The sequence below is a fragment of the Theropithecus gelada genome, chromosome 5, assembly GCF_003255815.1.
Source record: "Theropithecus gelada isolate Dixy chromosome 5, Tgel_1.0, whole genome shotgun sequence".
Classification (NCBI taxonomy): Eukaryota; Metazoa; Chordata; class Mammalia; order Primates; family Cercopithecidae; genus Theropithecus; species Theropithecus gelada.
Window position 1 is genome coordinate 163,063,591 of NC_037672.1, and position 17,219 is coordinate 163,080,809.

General features: G+C 33.7%; 1 protein-coding gene across 3 annotated transcripts in view; it reads left to right on the forward strand.

Moving 5' to 3' along the window:
* TLL1 (tolloid like 1) overlaps positions 1 to 12,992 on the forward strand; it is a 223,724-nt gene extending 210,732 nt beyond the window's left edge. For all 3 annotated transcript variants that reach the window (XM_025385694.1, XM_025385692.1, XM_025385693.1), the window contains 3 exons: positions 685 to 898; positions 7,817 to 8,067; positions 9,278 to 12,992. In XM_025385694.1, coding sequence (XP_025241479.1) covers positions 685 to 898; positions 7,817 to 8,067; positions 9,278 to 9,412 — 600 coding nt within the window. In that variant the 3' untranslated portion in view covers positions 9,413 to 12,992. The remainder of the gene's footprint in view (positions 1 to 684; positions 899 to 7,816; positions 8,068 to 9,277) is intronic.
* Positions 12,993 to 17,219: the final 4,227 nt, after the last annotated feature.

Genomic DNA, 17,219 nt, shown 5'->3' on the forward strand with positions numbered 1-17,219 from the left:
AATGTCATAAATAAGAGCCAAACATTCAAACTCTCCAAGATGTCCAATATTAAAATAAGTGTACCATCTACATGAAAAGTAAATTAAAAATATTCTAGCATTAAGTATTATCAGTGTTTGCTAATGACAGGGTTTGTAAGAGCTAAATAAAGAAATATATAGTGAAAGTTATTCTCCTTTCATTTATACTATGAAGATTTGTTGCATTTAAGTTTTCTAAAAGTATGATAATACTTTGTTCAGTTTAGTTTAAGTGCCCAAGGGTAGGATAATGGCCAATGGGTTCTATGATTATCAAACCCAGAAGGAACCAATCTTTTAATATGATTGCTTGAAATTTTCTGATGAATCCTTTGGATTAAATTCAGAATAAAATACCATTTTTTAATAATCTGTTTAAATTCTGAGATTGAATTGCAATAGTAGCCAAATAGCCCAATAGTAGAATTTTAATAGCCAAATAGTGGAATTTCTTATGAAGTTATTACATTGTTTTCCTCATTGTGTCTTTTCAGATATTACGTATTTTATTGATTTCACGTCTTTCTCAATAATGCTCTAAATGTATTAAATTATGAGTATGCCCTGAACATATTTTATTAATATGTATTTCTGTCCCAAAAATTATCCCATTTTGAGTGATTTGTTTTTTTAAAAAAATTTTATTTCTTCTTTTTAAAAAAGGCATTTAGTGAATTTGAGATTGAGCAGCATCAAGAATGTGCTTATGACCACTTAGAAGTATTTGATGGAGAAACAGAAAAGTCACCAATTCTTGGACGACTATGTGGCAACAAGATACCAGATCCCCTTGTGGCTACTGGAAATAAAATGTTTGTTCGGTTTGTTTCTGATGCATCCGTTCAAAGAAAAGGCTTTCAAGCCACACATTCTACAGGTCAGCAAATTCGAGTCGTGTTTCTCTTTTTTGGACTAAGATCCAGGTTTCTCTTCTGGTGAATTTGGTTCAATAATAGGATTGTAAATAAATCTCCAAGCATAGCAGATGAAATTTCATTGAAGCGCTTTGTGAAATATTTGCAGAACCACACAGCATCCTACCTAAAGATCTTCGCAGTTCTTGAGCATTTAGGAAGACCCAATAGCTTTTGCCTGATTTGTGATCAGTGCAGTTTGTTTAAGTAGAACTGTACCGAAATATTCATATAATGTATTTCATATTAACATTAGCAGTTTGATTTTTATGTTATATTTAACAGAAATCTATGGCTTGATATTAAAAATGTATGTTTTATCTAATAACCTATCTGATCAGCTAGATTTTACATTAATATATTTTTATAAATAAGTTTAAGACTGATATGTTTGACAGAGCCTCTATTTTTCCTTTGTTTATTTGGTAGGCAACATGATCTTTTGCCTAATCCTACAATCTAATCTACTCTTACACATTTCAACTAACTGTTCTGGGAATCTTAAAGAAATAGAATTTAATTTAGAAAAAATATGAAAAATTTTAGACAAAAATATAGAGAAATGTTATTTATAGTTTGGAGACAGTTTCATTATATGTTCCATAAAATATCTATAGAATGTCCCCTTTTCATTCAGTGAAGACAATGTATCAGTTAAATGGAGATATTAACTGGTCATTTAGCTTGTACTGACACCTAGTGGCATTGCTGATGCATAAAAGATTGATACATGGGAGAAATTTGTCTTGGAAAACACAGTATAAAAACGTACAAATTCATCTATGAAATAATTTTAGTGAAATTTTGTCATGAATTTCTGCTGATTGTTTTTATTCTTTCACTTTGTTTTGTAATTCATAATTTTAGCTATTCCATTATCCAACATTATTTTCCACTCATTTTATTATGAACATTCGATTTATACTGAAGTCCGTGATAAAGATATTGTCAGAATAGTAATCTGATTAATAATAGTAATCATTTGTCTTCTATCAATAATACAAATTAATTACTTCTTATGATTAATATAAATATTACACACGAGGAAAATCTTACATAGACCAGAGAAATGTCATGCTAATGAGAGATTTTCCACACATTTGGCATTTACTCTTTCAATATTTTTCTTATAACTTGTCACCTAATGAAGGGGTGGAAAAATAAAATCCTATTACTTAATCAATGTTTCACTGATAGCACAGAGCTCATCACATTCTGGAAAATATCGTCATCATAGGTTCCAAAAATGTAGTGTGAAAATGTGCTGTCGAAACTGTTTAAATAATTGATGATACAGTATTTTAAGATTATCTATTTTTTCTTACTCATTTTTATAAAAACTTACTTTTATGCTGTCTCTTTTTACCCCTTGTAAGCAGGATAACTGAGGTTCTATTATGTCTCAGTGTGTCAGTACATCTGGGTTCCTGCTACAAGTGAACCCTTAGCTAGCAGGAAACTTTTGAAAAGATTTCTTTGAATCCCAGTTTTCTCATCTGTAAAATAATAATCCCAAGGTTACCTACAGCAGTAAAACTCCATACCTCCCTAATTTGCATGACTTCTTCCCATGCACGCCATTTGCAGTGTTTGTATTCTGATGAACATTCCACTAAGAGGATCTAATTTTATCTTAATGGAGGTCATGTATTATGATCCAATGGTAGAGAATGCACTGGGCATTTTAGTCTTACACACATACTTTACATAGATTGCATCCTCAAAAGAACTGTGTGACATAGATACTATCATCCTCATTTTGCAGATGAAGCCAGTGAAAATCTGGACGATTAATTTGCAGTTTCTAAAATAGTGTCAAAGCCTGGGTTTTATTCTAATTCTGATTGTCTCCAAAGATAATGTACTTCTACTATAGTAATATTTTCTCATGTAAAACTTTTGGATTAGGAAGAAAATGAATATAAAAGTATCATTCTTATAAGGTGAAGATTGAATGCTTCTTTATAGAAATATTAAGCAAATCTCTTCAAAGTATGGAAGTGACTAGGCTCATTTTATTTCCCTGTTTCATTCACAACCATTCAGATACCATGTGAGGAACCCCAATCACAATTTGTTAGGCAAAACAGGCCATGGATATTCTTTAAGCCTGCCCTGTCATTTCAGAAATGAGAAATTTAAGGCTAAAAAATTTAATGGTAACTGAAATAGCACAAGAAGTTAGTAATAGTTGAAATTAGAGTCCCAACTTCCCAACTCCTGTTCCTTTATTATTCTGAGAATTTTTGATATTACTTGTTTGTTTTTTCAGCTAGGTTGGAATTTTTCTGGTAGACCTCTTTTTTTCCTATTACTTTCTAGTAATCATACATGTTGAAATACTCTTATTTAAGTCTGCTTTTGTTTCTCCTCAGTCTCTTTAACAGGTTCATTTATTCTACTCTTTCACCAAATATTTATTTTGCATCTGCTTTGGACAATGTAAATGTGTGGGAATTTTTAAGACAATAGAAGGAATTCCTGTCTACTGACAGCTTACAGTCTGATAAGTTAAACTTATGATTTTCAGTTTATCTTTCAATTTCTGCTGACAAGACAGCCAAGTCCAGTACCATATCTGTCAGCCTTTGCTACACGTATAAAGCATTTATTCATTGTTTACTGTCTTCTAGAATATGGATGGCTATTTTTGATGGATCCTTTAAGTATATAGTTTCATTTGCTTAGATAAATTTATATTTTTGTATACAATTTTAATTTTATGCCCAAGAGAAATTTCTAACACTATGAATTTTAAAACTAGGTGACTAGAAATGTAATATGTAATTATGGCTGCTTTTCTTTAGAAGTTAAAAAAACAAGTCCACGGAAAATGGACTTAATTGAAAAGAGTTATTTTTTCCTCTGACAGTTTGCTCAAATTCGAATTCCAAATTTATTTTCATAGGTAACAAATGATATTCCTCCAGCCTTAAATAACTTAATTAAAGGAAGCAAATATTTAGTAAAAAAAAAAAAAAAAAAAAATTCCTGTGTCTTAGTTCTAAGAGGATATGGCTACAAAACAGAAAAACGGGGTAAACATGGAGAGAAAATAATTTTTAAAATCAAAGTATTGTCTCTTGAGACTTCTTTTCTGTGATATAAAACATCATATTCTATGTCAATGACATTTAAAAATAAAGTAATATATTATTAAACTCTTTGGAAAGGAAATTATTTTGATCTAAATCAATTAAACTGGATTGCTCACTAAAAGCATTTATAGGTCAAATTACAAGAGTTCTCCTGGAGTTTAATACTTTACCAGGAAATAAACAAACTTGTCTTTCCAAATTAAAATGAAGTTCACCATAGGCTTCTCTTCCCTCCTTTTTACCTTTCCTATTCAGCTTCATTTTCCATTTCTCAGAATTCTGTAAGAACTGCTTTGGCAGCTGTTCTTTAGATGATATAAAAATGCTATTGCCAACATAGTAAATAACTGGTTTTATATTTTTCTGACTTGGTAAATGAATAGGTAGTTTCGATGAAAGTGTGTTCACCGTATTTAAAAGTCATCTTTTAAAGTGACCTATTACAATAAAGGACCTATTGACCATTGCTTGAATGGCCAGGAGGATTCTGGAAAACACCCGGAAGCAATTGCCCTCAGGCTGCCTATTGTATTCTGGAATTTTCTCAGGGCATATTATAGATTGGTGCAACAGTAATTACAGTTTAATAAAATCACACCTCTTTTGCATATAGCATTCAAATGTTCATTTCATTCTTTACAAATTCATCCTGTGGACTAAATTATGTCATGGGGGGTGTGTGTGTGTGAGTGAATGATGGTTAGAACATTAATTCCTGTGGACTGAATTCTGTCATAGGGTGTGTGTGTGTTTGTGTGTGTGTGTCACGGTTAGAAATTAAGTCCAGGTTTATTAGTTTGAGCAGTGATCCACAGAAATGAGGGTGTGCACTGCAAAAGATAAAAGAAAACGGACGCAAAAGCGGGGGGCGCGGAACTTCTTGTTGTCCTTAAATGCAGCTTAAGGCATTTGTTTTTAAATGTAGGTCGTTTTTCTAGAAGTTTTTAATAAAGTCCCATAAAGACACCTTCCTGTGATTTTCAGATTCATAAAGCCTCTGTGAAGTCATTTTTCCTCTTCTGTTTAATTTCTTTAATTCTTCCTTGATTTTTGTTCCAAGTTGTGGCTGGCAGAGTGTTGCTTCTTCTGGATCCTGGTCCTTGTAATGCTACCTTATATCCGTGAGGCAGGCACACAAAAGGCTGCCTGCACCAGCTCTCCAGGTCCTCCCCGGCTGCTCTTCCTGGGCCGTGGAATAAAAGTAATGCCAGTGCCGAAGCTAGTTTAAAAAGCTGAAAACAAAATATATCAGTCAATACTCAAACTTGGAGAAGAGGTAGAATTTTTAAAAATCTGTAAATGAGATTACACTGATTTACATATTTATATGTTGAATTCAGAAATATTTTTCACAAGATATTTTACTGGCCTTCAAAAGTAGAATTTTTCCTTCCTAATAGAAGATTAATAGTGCTTTAAATTGTTGTTCATTTTTCTGGGTTTTTCATTTCATACCTGAGTGGATCCTAGAGTACAGATGATGGCATTTACATATGCTTATAGGAAAATAATAACAATAATAATGCTGGCTTAAGTTTATATAGGTTTTACTATGCCAGGCACCTTTCAAGCATTTTTCATATATGAACCTATGCACTCTTCATCTGGACCCTATGATGTGAGTACTATGTATGATTCCCTTTTTAGAAATGAAACTGTGGAAAAAAGTCTCCCAGCTGGTAAAGAACAGAGCCAGATTTGCAGCCAGGCAATTTGACTGGGAGTTCCATCCCATGAAGGGGCAAATAATTCTTGGAGTTACTGAGATAAGAAAAGCTCCATACTGGGAAAGGGAGGATGCTTGGCTTCCAGTTTGTGGGACTTGGGAGATAAAATCCCAAGGGTAATTGGTATTCCAGCTTTCAGGACTATTTCCTCACATAAATACATTTGTAATAGTGGCACCTCTATCAGTAGGTTGTGTGAGATACTCATCTACCATTTGGAAGACGGAGGGACATTTGCATTCACCGTGTAACACAGCCCAATGGGGAAGTCATTCTTGTAACTGGAACCCTAGCTGGAAGTTCCTTCATATGTTAGTCACATAAAGGTCTCTGAATTTGCTGTTGTTTACGACAACGCCCATAGATTTGCTTGGGCACACATGAATTCAGACAAGGGGTTCAATACCCATAATTCAGAAACATTTTGTTTTTTAAAAATCACCAAACCACAATATGGGTAAACTATATACAAATCTGAAAAGTCCAATTTAGAATTTCAGCTGCCTAACCATCTTCACGAAGGACTATCTGGTCACAGACTACCATCACAGTGTTACAGTTGTACTTGGCTGTCCAGTGGTTTTGCTTCTCCAGATTTTACCACATTGGATTTCTTCTGGGATGTTCCTTATTTTAGCAGTGAAACTCCTGCTTCCCAGAAACTCTTTCAATCCTTGACAAACAGGAACAGAAAGAAACTCTACTTTCTCCTGACACTTTTCATAGCCCATTCTTTTATCTCCCTCCTAACCACCATACTTGCTTGGATAGGTTGGTGGGGCATTGTAGACTCTCTGCCTTTATTTAATCTCCAGTAATTAAAAAGTTTTAGGGCTCTGGCCAGGTGCGGTGGCTCATGTGTGTAATCCCAGCACTTTGGGAGGCTAAGGCAGGTGGATCACTTGAGGTCAGGAGTTCAAGACCAGCCTGGCCAATACAGTGAAACCCTGCCTCTACTAAAACTACAAAACATTAGCCACATGTGGTAGTGAGCGCCTGTAGTGCCAGTTACTTGGGAGGGTGAGGCAGGAGAATTGCTCGAATCTGGGAGGCAGAAGTTGCAGTGAGCCAAGATCACACCACTGTACTCCAGCCTGGATGATAGAGCGAGAGCTCTTCTCAAAAAAAAGGAAAAGTTTTGGGGCTCTGACTACAAATTGTTCCTGAGAAGAGTGTTTGAAACCTTTTATTTTCTAAATTATACTAACTAAAACATTTTATGCCCACTTGCTTATTTCGTTGGTGTATTTACCTTGAGTGACAAAGGTCACTCAATAATGACTGGTAGAGCCTGTGCTTATTAATTTATCTTTTTTAAAGGAGCTGTGAGGAGCATTTACTATTTTTTCTTGTAATAAACACAGACTATCGTTGGATAGATTCGAGAATTGCAAAGATAATTATAATTAATGATATATGTAGGGTTTTCCCCATCAAGTGAGATAAATATTTCTGTTGAAGTAAAATACTACTATTGTATATATTCTATATAGAAAGTTCTATATAACACAAACACACGCTGAGGAGTTTTGTATCTATTGTTGAATTTTAAGTTACTTCTCACTTCTTTGCATTTGGGCTTCTTAAATTATTATGATTAAACTTAAGTTAATACTCTGGAGTCTCCTCTATGAAAATAGTTATTTGAGACTAGAGACAGTGTTAGGTATTACAATTTTAAAAATTATTGAGTTCCTAAGTGGTCGATTCTAAGTGATTTTCATGTTTTCAATTCTGAAACCTCGCTAAAATTGGTACCATTATTTTCATCTGTATTTTACCCTTGAGAAAAACATGGCTCAAAGACATCCCTTACCCAGAGTCACAGGGCCCGCAGGCATTGGGACTGAGATTCCAACCCAGGCCGTCCATGTCTGGGGCCTGGGTGGGCACTCATGACACTATCTGACTCTTCAGTTATGGAAAACATAACTGATACTGGAAGTAGAAACAGAAGTTAGACAATGGCTGGGCTACACTGAAACTACACTGAAATTTAAATTGGACCCGTTAAAGACTATTGACTTTACTCGTTTTATTTTTCTTTCCTGGGCAGAGTGTGGTGGCCGATTGAAAGCAGAATCAAAACCCAGAGATCTGTACTCACATGCTCAGTTTGGGGATAACAACTACCCGGGGCAGGTTGACTGTGAATGGCTGTTAGTATCAGAACGGGGCTCTCGACTTGAATTATCCTTCCAGACGTTTGAAGTGGAAGAAGAAGCAGACTGTGGCTATGACTATGTGGAGCTCTTTGATGGTCTCGATTCAACAGCTGTGGGGCTTGGTCGATTCTGTGGATCCGGGGTAAATATACCACCAATAGGATACCCTAGACACCATTAAGATGCCTGTTGATTCATGATTGATATATGTACCATTCACAAGTTGGCAATGCTTTTACAAAAAAATAAATAAATAAGGTTACATCGTATTATAAATGGCTTGACAAATTATAACATGTCTCTTCCCTTATCAATTCTCCACTTCTAATGAATTTGCCTGAATATCAGGTGAAACTGATGAAATCAGTAGGTATAATTTCTTATCACTTTTCCATGTTCTAATTTCTTATTATGCAATAAATATTTAAATACTTAATCTAACAGCAGCGTATTTAAACACACACCATAGACAATTCTGTCACGTTTCTAAATTAAAGCTTAAAGGAAACAAAGAATATGCACACCATTCTAATTCACATTCTCTTCTTAACAAATATATTTGGCGGCAGTGGCAAGGTCAGCCACTGGTGTGTGTACACAGGCAATGCTACAGAGATACTGTTCCATTGCTGAGTGTCACCTGTGCAGGTGCGGAGTGCCAGGTACACGTCAGAAGAGGTCACCATGAGAAATAAGGAAAAGAAAAACCTAAGGTTTTCTCTGTGTTTTTCCCCCAGGACTCACTGCATGACTATTTATATATTTATAGTCTTCTGAATACATATTTTGTGCTGAAGATATTGGTCCCAGTTTTTCAAATGTCTACCAGTAGCTATTGCTTCAGTAATACTGTTGAACTCCTGCCCAAATGACAACTGAAATGTAACGAAAAAGGTTCTTGGTGCTTAGATTATTAAAACAAGAAATACTGGACGATTTGGATTCTGAAAGTGGCTCTGCTTCAGAGCAGCTTCTGAAACGCATTCAGTATCTCTATACTCTCTAAACCTCACTTTACTGATTTGCAAATCAAGAGAACTTGGCTTAAAAGCTTAGGGAAAAAACACTCAAGACCTAGAGAGAAAAGTGCCCAGAACTTAGAAAATATAATGTATGTTCAGAGCTCAGCTACATCACCGACTAGCCATGTGAGCTCTAGCATGTCACTTTCTTCTCTGAATCCCATTTTCTCCTCTATAAAGTGAAGAAGTAGATTACACCTACTCTCCAAGGTTGTTGGGAGGAATAAATTATATTCCAAAGAAAAGTATTCCCAAACGTGCATTACACTGAAGAAAAAGTGATTCGTTTTATTGCTTGTTTACTTGCTTGTTGTTTTTGTTTTCCTTCAGCCCCCAGAAGAGATTTATTCAATTGGAGATGCAGTTTTAATTCATTTCCACACTGATGACACAATCAACAAGAAGGGATTTCATATAAGATACAAAAGCATAAGATATCCAGATACCACACATACCAAAAAATAACACCAAAACCTCTGTCAGAACACAAAAGAATGTGCATAATGGAGAGAAGACATATTTTTTTTTAAAACTGAAGATATTGGCACAAATGTTTTATATAAAGAGTTTGAACAAAAAAAAAATCCCTGTAAGACCAGAATTATCTTTGTACTAAAAGAGAAGTTTCCAGCGAAACCTTCATCAGCATTACAAGGATATTTGAACTCCGTGCTTGATGGTATTAGTAAAGCTGGTGAAAGGGCATCACATACTTCAAGGAAGACTCTACAAGCTTTTGTTCACAGCTTGAAATAGATGCCTCACAATTCAGACAGTTTAATTCAGGAGTTGTGACCCTGCAGAGTTCTTTTTGACAATTTGTCAAGATTTGGGGACATAAAATGATCTTGCAGGTCATAAACTAGAAAACACTATTCTGGTTGTCTTAGGATAATTGCTGACTTTGTATCTTGGATACAGTGTAAACCAGATCCATGTAAGGTGATGTGAAATGGGAGTCTTTTGAGGGTGATTTGTACTTTCCATGTGTATGTGTGTGTCTGGTGTTTGGGATATTTCAGCTTCATCATTTCCACTTGCAGGCCAGCTTAACCTCTGAAACACAAATGATCTTGAGACCACTTTAGTGTACTTACATTTTGATGAGTTTGAAATGTCAGTGGTGTCTATTATTGCAGTTAAATTCTAGACATCAGTTCTTTGTCTCGGAAAATGTCCAGTGAAATGGTAAACTTAGTTCTTTTTTTTGGAAGTGCTGCCTTTCACACCAAATCCAAGAAGCCTGTGATGTCTTATGAACCTTATGAGAAAACGCCGAAGAGGTGTGAGCAGGATTCTTCTGAATGACTGTCTGGATGGTTCATTACTCAAGTTACTGCTGCTGCTATTGTCTTTCCTTTGTTGTCGATCTGTTATTGTTGTAGCTATTATTGTTGATGTTGTCATGGTTAATCTATTTTTTAAAAATGAAATGAAGCAGAAGTAGGTCTTGTGAGAACTGAAAGATCTCTTTCATTTTTCTCTTCCTGGGATTCATTTTTTCAAAATGCAATGCTGGAAAAAAATGTTTGTTTCTGAAAGACTTCTTATGGTGCTATTCCATAAACTTTTTTTTAAACAAGTTTTTGACCTTTGAGCCAACCCACCTGTAGACTACGAATGTCTCCCTATGGCTGGTGGCATTTGAAGACTAAAGACTTGTCAAATGTATCAAGAGTATATCATTGCAAGGGCAACCCTTGTCCTGTGGAACAACTACTTATAATGCCTTAGAATTCTTGCACATGATCAAACAGATCCTCCTAAAACACACCTTTTGAAATGTTGAACATAAGAGTGTATGTTAACTAACAGCTCTCTGAAGAAAATGCATTTCCATGACTGAAGCATTGGATATAAATAAGGTGTCCTGCTTTTTTTTGTAGAAAATGTAATTTGAGGATGAATTTTCTGCTTTAAAGGCATGTGTGTTTTTAAAATTAATGAATGTAGATGTGTGATTGTCTGAGTGAGTGGCACTACAAGAGGTAAAAGGTAATGGGTGGTTGAAAAGTTAAAATGTATGTGCCAAGTTCTACTAGAATTCCATTTGAAATAGCACCTTCCTTAGGTTTCATGGACAAATAATGGGAACTTCTAATTATGATCAATCCCATTAAAGAAAGGCTCTTTCCTTTAGAGAAACTCTATTTTGATGTCAATATAGATTACTGTATGAGGTAGCTTTGTTTCTGTTACCTGTCCATGAGCATACAACATTGAGTACAATTGGGTATATTCTTTCAGTTTTACAAAATTAAACTATACACACAGATGTAGCTTATCTGTTTTTTTCTTAAATTGTTGCCCTGAAAATATTTCTTGCATATGAATTGTAAAATGTAAATACATTTTTAAAACCAACGTTTTGATCTTATTGAATGTTACTTTGAAAATGTATAACTATTGCCTGCAATGTAGATGAGCCTGTTAGTAGAGCTGATTCATTCCAGTAACTTCTTCCATATTTTCTCACTAATCTCCAGTTAGCCAAAATATGCCAGGAATGGGAAGAGGAGAAAAAATCATTAACATTAACACCTATACTGTTCTATACTACTCCTACCCCTGTGCTAGGAATGTGCACTAGCTCTTTTTAAATTCCATGCTACACTCTGAGGACTGCCATCATGTTCTCGTTTTGTAGTTCAGAAAGTGAGGCTCAAAGAATTTATTTAACCTTCCCAGAGTCACAGTGTAAAGTTAGATGTTGAAACCCAGTTTATCTTATATAAGAGTCTCTGCTTGTTCTACAAAGGTAGTAGAATCAATCTTGACCTACATAAATAGTAGATTTTTTATGGTGAAACTTTCCCACATAAAGTAAATTTTAGGGGTGAATTAGAGTAAAACTCTCAAGACAGGCATTTTGTTCTTTTCGAGAACAGCATGAAACTTAGAATATCAATGATAGCTGTCTTTAAGAATCAGAATTAGTACTAGAAATTTAAAATAAACTATAGTTTGGAGTTAGTATGAACCTTTTGTGAAAATAAATATATTAAATTATTTTGCCTGATGTGATAGGGGAAATGTATTGGTCTATATTAAGAAATATTCTGGATATTCTGATTGATATCTTATTACGCCATGGTGAGCTATGCTCTGCACACTGAGAAATTAGGTATTTAGAAGGCACACAGAGATGTTGTCATAACTAGGTCTTCAACATGAAAATTAATTTTTATTGTATCATGTCAGATATCAGTTTACCGCATATTATTTTTATATTAATTCAACATTTGCCTTAAATGTGTTGTTAAATGAAAATACAGACAGCTTCATTGTTGTGTTGTTAATAATTGTTAGTTACTGCTCCAGACATTTTATTAAATTAATTTTTTAAATTATTTTCCACCCTACATCAGTATATTGGTTGTGCTTTATATTTGCCAAAATCCTAACTCCCATATTGTCCTCTCTGACTATACATAGAAAAAAAATACTGTTCTCACTGGATTTTATTAAATTATTTTTAAAAGTCAATTTTGAATATAACTGTAGTTTATTCAGGAGATAGTGACTTAGCATAAATGGACAAAATAACTTTTTAAAAGAAATGGATGAGAAGCAATTGTGTTTCCAAAACCCTCAAGTATCCCATTCCTATATGGCTGGATTTTTGCTATGTATGACTCATTTTAATATGTCACAGTATGAGATTCAAATTCTGCTTAACTTTGTTTTAAGATATCTTAGCCTCTTTTATTTGGTTTGTGATACTGCTGTATTTTTGGTGATAAGCTTCATATATCAAATTTCATTCTGCCATATAGAAAAATCTCTAAAAGCATCAAGTAACTAATTTTATTTTTGTAAGGTTAAAATTTATTTTTTAAAAGAAACATTAAATTATATATTTATGTAAATTTAGAGGGAGTATAACCCTGTGTGAAATTATAAATTACTTAAAACAGTTATCAAATATTTGGAAACTATTATTTACTAATAAGAATAAGACTTGCCTTATGGAAAATTTTTAAGGCCACTTGTTAAATCAGGTATGGAAGGAGGAAAGCAGAAAATATAACTGCCTCCTAAAGATGTATAACTTGAGTTGCAGTAATGCTTTCTATTTTACAACAACAAATGTGTAATAAGAACTTATCAAAAAGAGAAAAAAGGTGGCCGGTGAATGAATTGAAAGTTTTTATCCTTCAATGCATGGTAATTGGTTTCCAATGAATATTTAGCTTTTGGTGTTTTATGTTATTGTTATAAAACTGAGAAACTTTGTCATTAGATTAGGAACCAAGTAGTGGGAATGCTGGCTCTGATATTTTGTGAAATAGCATTATTCGTCTCCAAACTTTCTTCTGACATCTACATTTTCACTGTCAAGTTTCCAACTTGCCTAACTTTCCCTCACTCCAGTATATTGAACCTGAATCCAAGCTGGCCACGTAACTCTAGTTCCAGTCATGACACCCTAATGCAAGTACCCATGCAGGATGAAAACAAAGGAATTATAAGGCTGTGAACACACTTCACTATATATGACCTCCTTCTCATCCAATATTCTAAGCAGCAAATGAATACCATGAATATCAACTTCTAACTTCAAAAAACTTGTAGGTGGAAATGTATCTGCATAAAAAGCAGTTGAAAAGAGATCTATTAAACTCTACGCAGATTGAGGCACTTAGAAGGTCCAACATCAGGACTTATCTTTATTTATTGCCAGGTTGGAGGTATATGAGTAAACACTGACATTGCTTCTGTTGTTATATTTCTATATGAATATAAGCTAACAGCTTCACCAGTCCTTCTGACCTTGTTTTGTCTGTCTGTGTTGTCCTCATATCTGGAAAGTTACTTATATAACATTTTATTTTTGCTCAACTATCAAATTTTGAGAGCATACTTGCATCTGAAAACAAATAGCAATGAAGGTTACTAAACTGATTTACACTATTTTAAACATGTGCTCAATGCTTCAGTCTATTTTGCAAATTACATATTTAAAAATAGATTCAATGGTGCTTCTTCTATTGAATAATATTATAGGATGATTATATTAGCCACAATATTTAATTATACAACAAATCTAAGAAAGAAAAAGTTGCATTATCATTTGAAAGCTCTGTTAGTTTTTTTTTTTTTTGAAGAGCAACTGTAAAAATTTAGCTAAATACAATAAATTTCCATCAAAATATAAAAGTGCATCTATATTCCCTTGTAATATTTTTATGTTATAATTAGTGCCACAAAAAAGTGATAGCTAACATTAAAAACAGTGGTGATGTCACAGTGGTAATAGGGGTGTAAGAGGAATTACTTTAAGGAATGACATTAAGAATATTTAAACAGAAAGACTGCCCAGAAAGTACAAAGTGAAAGGATTATAGATAATAAGCCTTCAATATGGAAGCCTCCCCTAAAAATTATTTAGTGGATATTCCTGAAGGAACTACAATTGAGACTAAAAGTAAATTACAGGAAAATTTTCCTGGGGAATCATAACTTTTTCAATGTTTCTTTATGAAACATTTCTTTATGAAAAATTTTTCATAAAGTTTTCAATTGTTATACTTACTATATGTGTATTAGTTGTGTTTGAATTCCCTGGGACTAAAAGGTCACTCATAATAAGTTTTGCCATTTTCAAACCAAAACGCATAGTACAACAATGTATTTTACTCATTCATTTATTCTATTTATTCACTGAAGAAATATTTGTTTAATGCCTGCTAATATACTTCATACCATGCTAAGTACTATGAATTCGAGAAAAAAAAGAAAAAAGCAGCAATCTTTGCTCTCGTGAAGTTTACATACTAAAGAGATAAGCACTAATGTAAAGTAACCTCTCAAAGTTGAAATTTCAATAACGAAACATACATGTGTATTCTACTGCCTTTTGGGGGCATTTTGTCAAATTGTGTGGTTTGTATTTTGAGACTAGCATCAACTTAAACATCCTTGGTTCTGCATTTGAGCATTTTAAAAAATTCAGTTGTCCTATAAAAATAAGTTTTTCTCTGCATGTATTACTTTTATTTTTAATTTATAAATTACTGAATCTCAGGATGGACAATTGGGGCTTTTTGTAAACAATATGTTTTATAAAAAGAGATACCTAATACTAGCACCAGCAGCACTTGACAAATTGTAGTTCTAAATATGAAATACATTTAACCCACTATCTCCAATCAATGAGACCTAACTGGTGGGGAAAAAGGAGGTTTTTTACCAATAGTGTGATTGCAGGACAGTAAAATGCCTCACTGTCTCACTATTTGCTTCCCTTCCAAGTCAATGAGTGATTTTTTTAAAGATGAGTAAAGTCCCTAGAATACCCAGCTCTCTGAAAAGCACGCATACACATGCATGCACGCACATGCACACACATACACACACACACACATGTATATATACAAAAGAATTTGGAAGCACATAACTGCATCCTAGGCAACATATTATGCACACAGATAACGGCTTATAGAATATGATGCCACAATTCAGAAAAATCTATGGAAAGATCAGGTAAGAGTAATCCCAAATAATAAGTAACAGAATTAGACTTTTAAGAATTTTAAATGCCGAAATGATCAAATGTAGAGTAAAAAGAAAAGTATATTAAAATGATTAAGGAAAGGAAATGGAAATATGTGGAAAAGCTATAGACACTTTCAAAATACCGAGTAGATTTTTAAATAAATTAAACTTGCAGAAATGAAAAAATACAGTAATTGAAATAAAAAATATAGTTGATATGGTTGATATCATTTATGAAGTGGAAGCACATAAGAATCACAGGACACAACAGAGAAACAAACAGATGAAAAAATAAATTTTAAGAGACATGAGAAGTAGATGTGAATGTTCAATATGTATTTTTAGGAGTTATAGAGGAAGACAATATAGAGAATGGAGGAGAATAAAATATTCAGTATAAATATCTGAAATGCCCTGAAACTATTGGGAGACATGTATCCTCACATTCGGGAAACAAAAAAAATTCCCCCCAAAATACATAAAAATAAGACTGCACTTAGAAAACACATAAAAATAAAGCTGCCCTTAAAGCTAAATACATAAAAATACATAAAAATAAAGATTAGACACATAGTACTGAAAGTGATTAATACAAAGTTAAAAAGTCTTAAAAGTAGTCAAAGAAAAAGGCAGATCATCAAGAAGGTAGTTATAGAAATATAGCAGACTTTCCAATACAGACTATAGTGAAATCAAGTCTTCAAGATATCAAGAGTAAATAATTGTCAACCTAAAATTTACTACTATAAAATAATGTTGGCCGGGCGCGGTGGCTCAAGCCTGTAATCCCAGCACTTTGGGAGGCCGAGACGGGCGGATCACGAGGTCAGGAGATCGAGACCATCCTGGCTAACACGGTGAAACCCCGTCTCTACTAAAAAATACAAAAAACTAGCCGGGCGAGGTGGCAGGCGCCTGTAGTCCCAGCTACTCGGGAGGCTGAGGCAGGAGAATGGTCTAAACTCGGGAGGCGGAGCTTGCAGTGAGCTGAGATCTGGCCACTGCACCCCAGCCTGGGCGACAGAGCAAGACTCTGTCTCAAAAAAAAAAAAAAAAAAATGTTAATTATCTTGCTATAATGTTATTATAATATTAGTGAATATTTTTAAAAGAAAGTGGAAGTACATATAAAACAATAATATAATATCATGTACAACTAGAGAGGATTAATTGAAGTTGAAAAGTTCTAAGGTCTTTGTAGTGTTTAAGAAGTGGATTACTTTAATGTTTTGTTAAATGTTCAGGGTAAAATGGTAGGCTAACCAAAAGAATAAAAGTAGGATATATAACTTCTAAACGAGTAGAGAGAAAGATAGCGTAAAAATAATAAATCTTGAGGATTTTATAAAAGGAAGATTAAGAGGCATAGAAAAAGTGAGAAACATGGACAGCACAAAATAAGATGGTAAAAAGACAGTAATAAGTAATATTTAAAATGTAAAACACATCTTCCAGGCATTTTACTAAGTGTCTGAGATATTAATTCATACAATTCTCACAGACATGTGAGTTAGAATTTATTTTCCCCATTTTATAAGTGAGAAATAAAAAATACACTAGTAATTGCAATAAATGTAAGTACACTAAAATTTCCAATTTAAGAAAGGGTATATTCAGATTGGATTAAAGTGTCATCTATAAACTTTTAGAAAAGATGCTTGTGAAACAGCATGAGAAAAGCTGAAAGTGAAAAAATGTATTGGGCATATTTTAAACTAATGATAGCTGATGTTTTTTAGGCATAAGAGACTATTTGGAATAAAATTAGCAACTC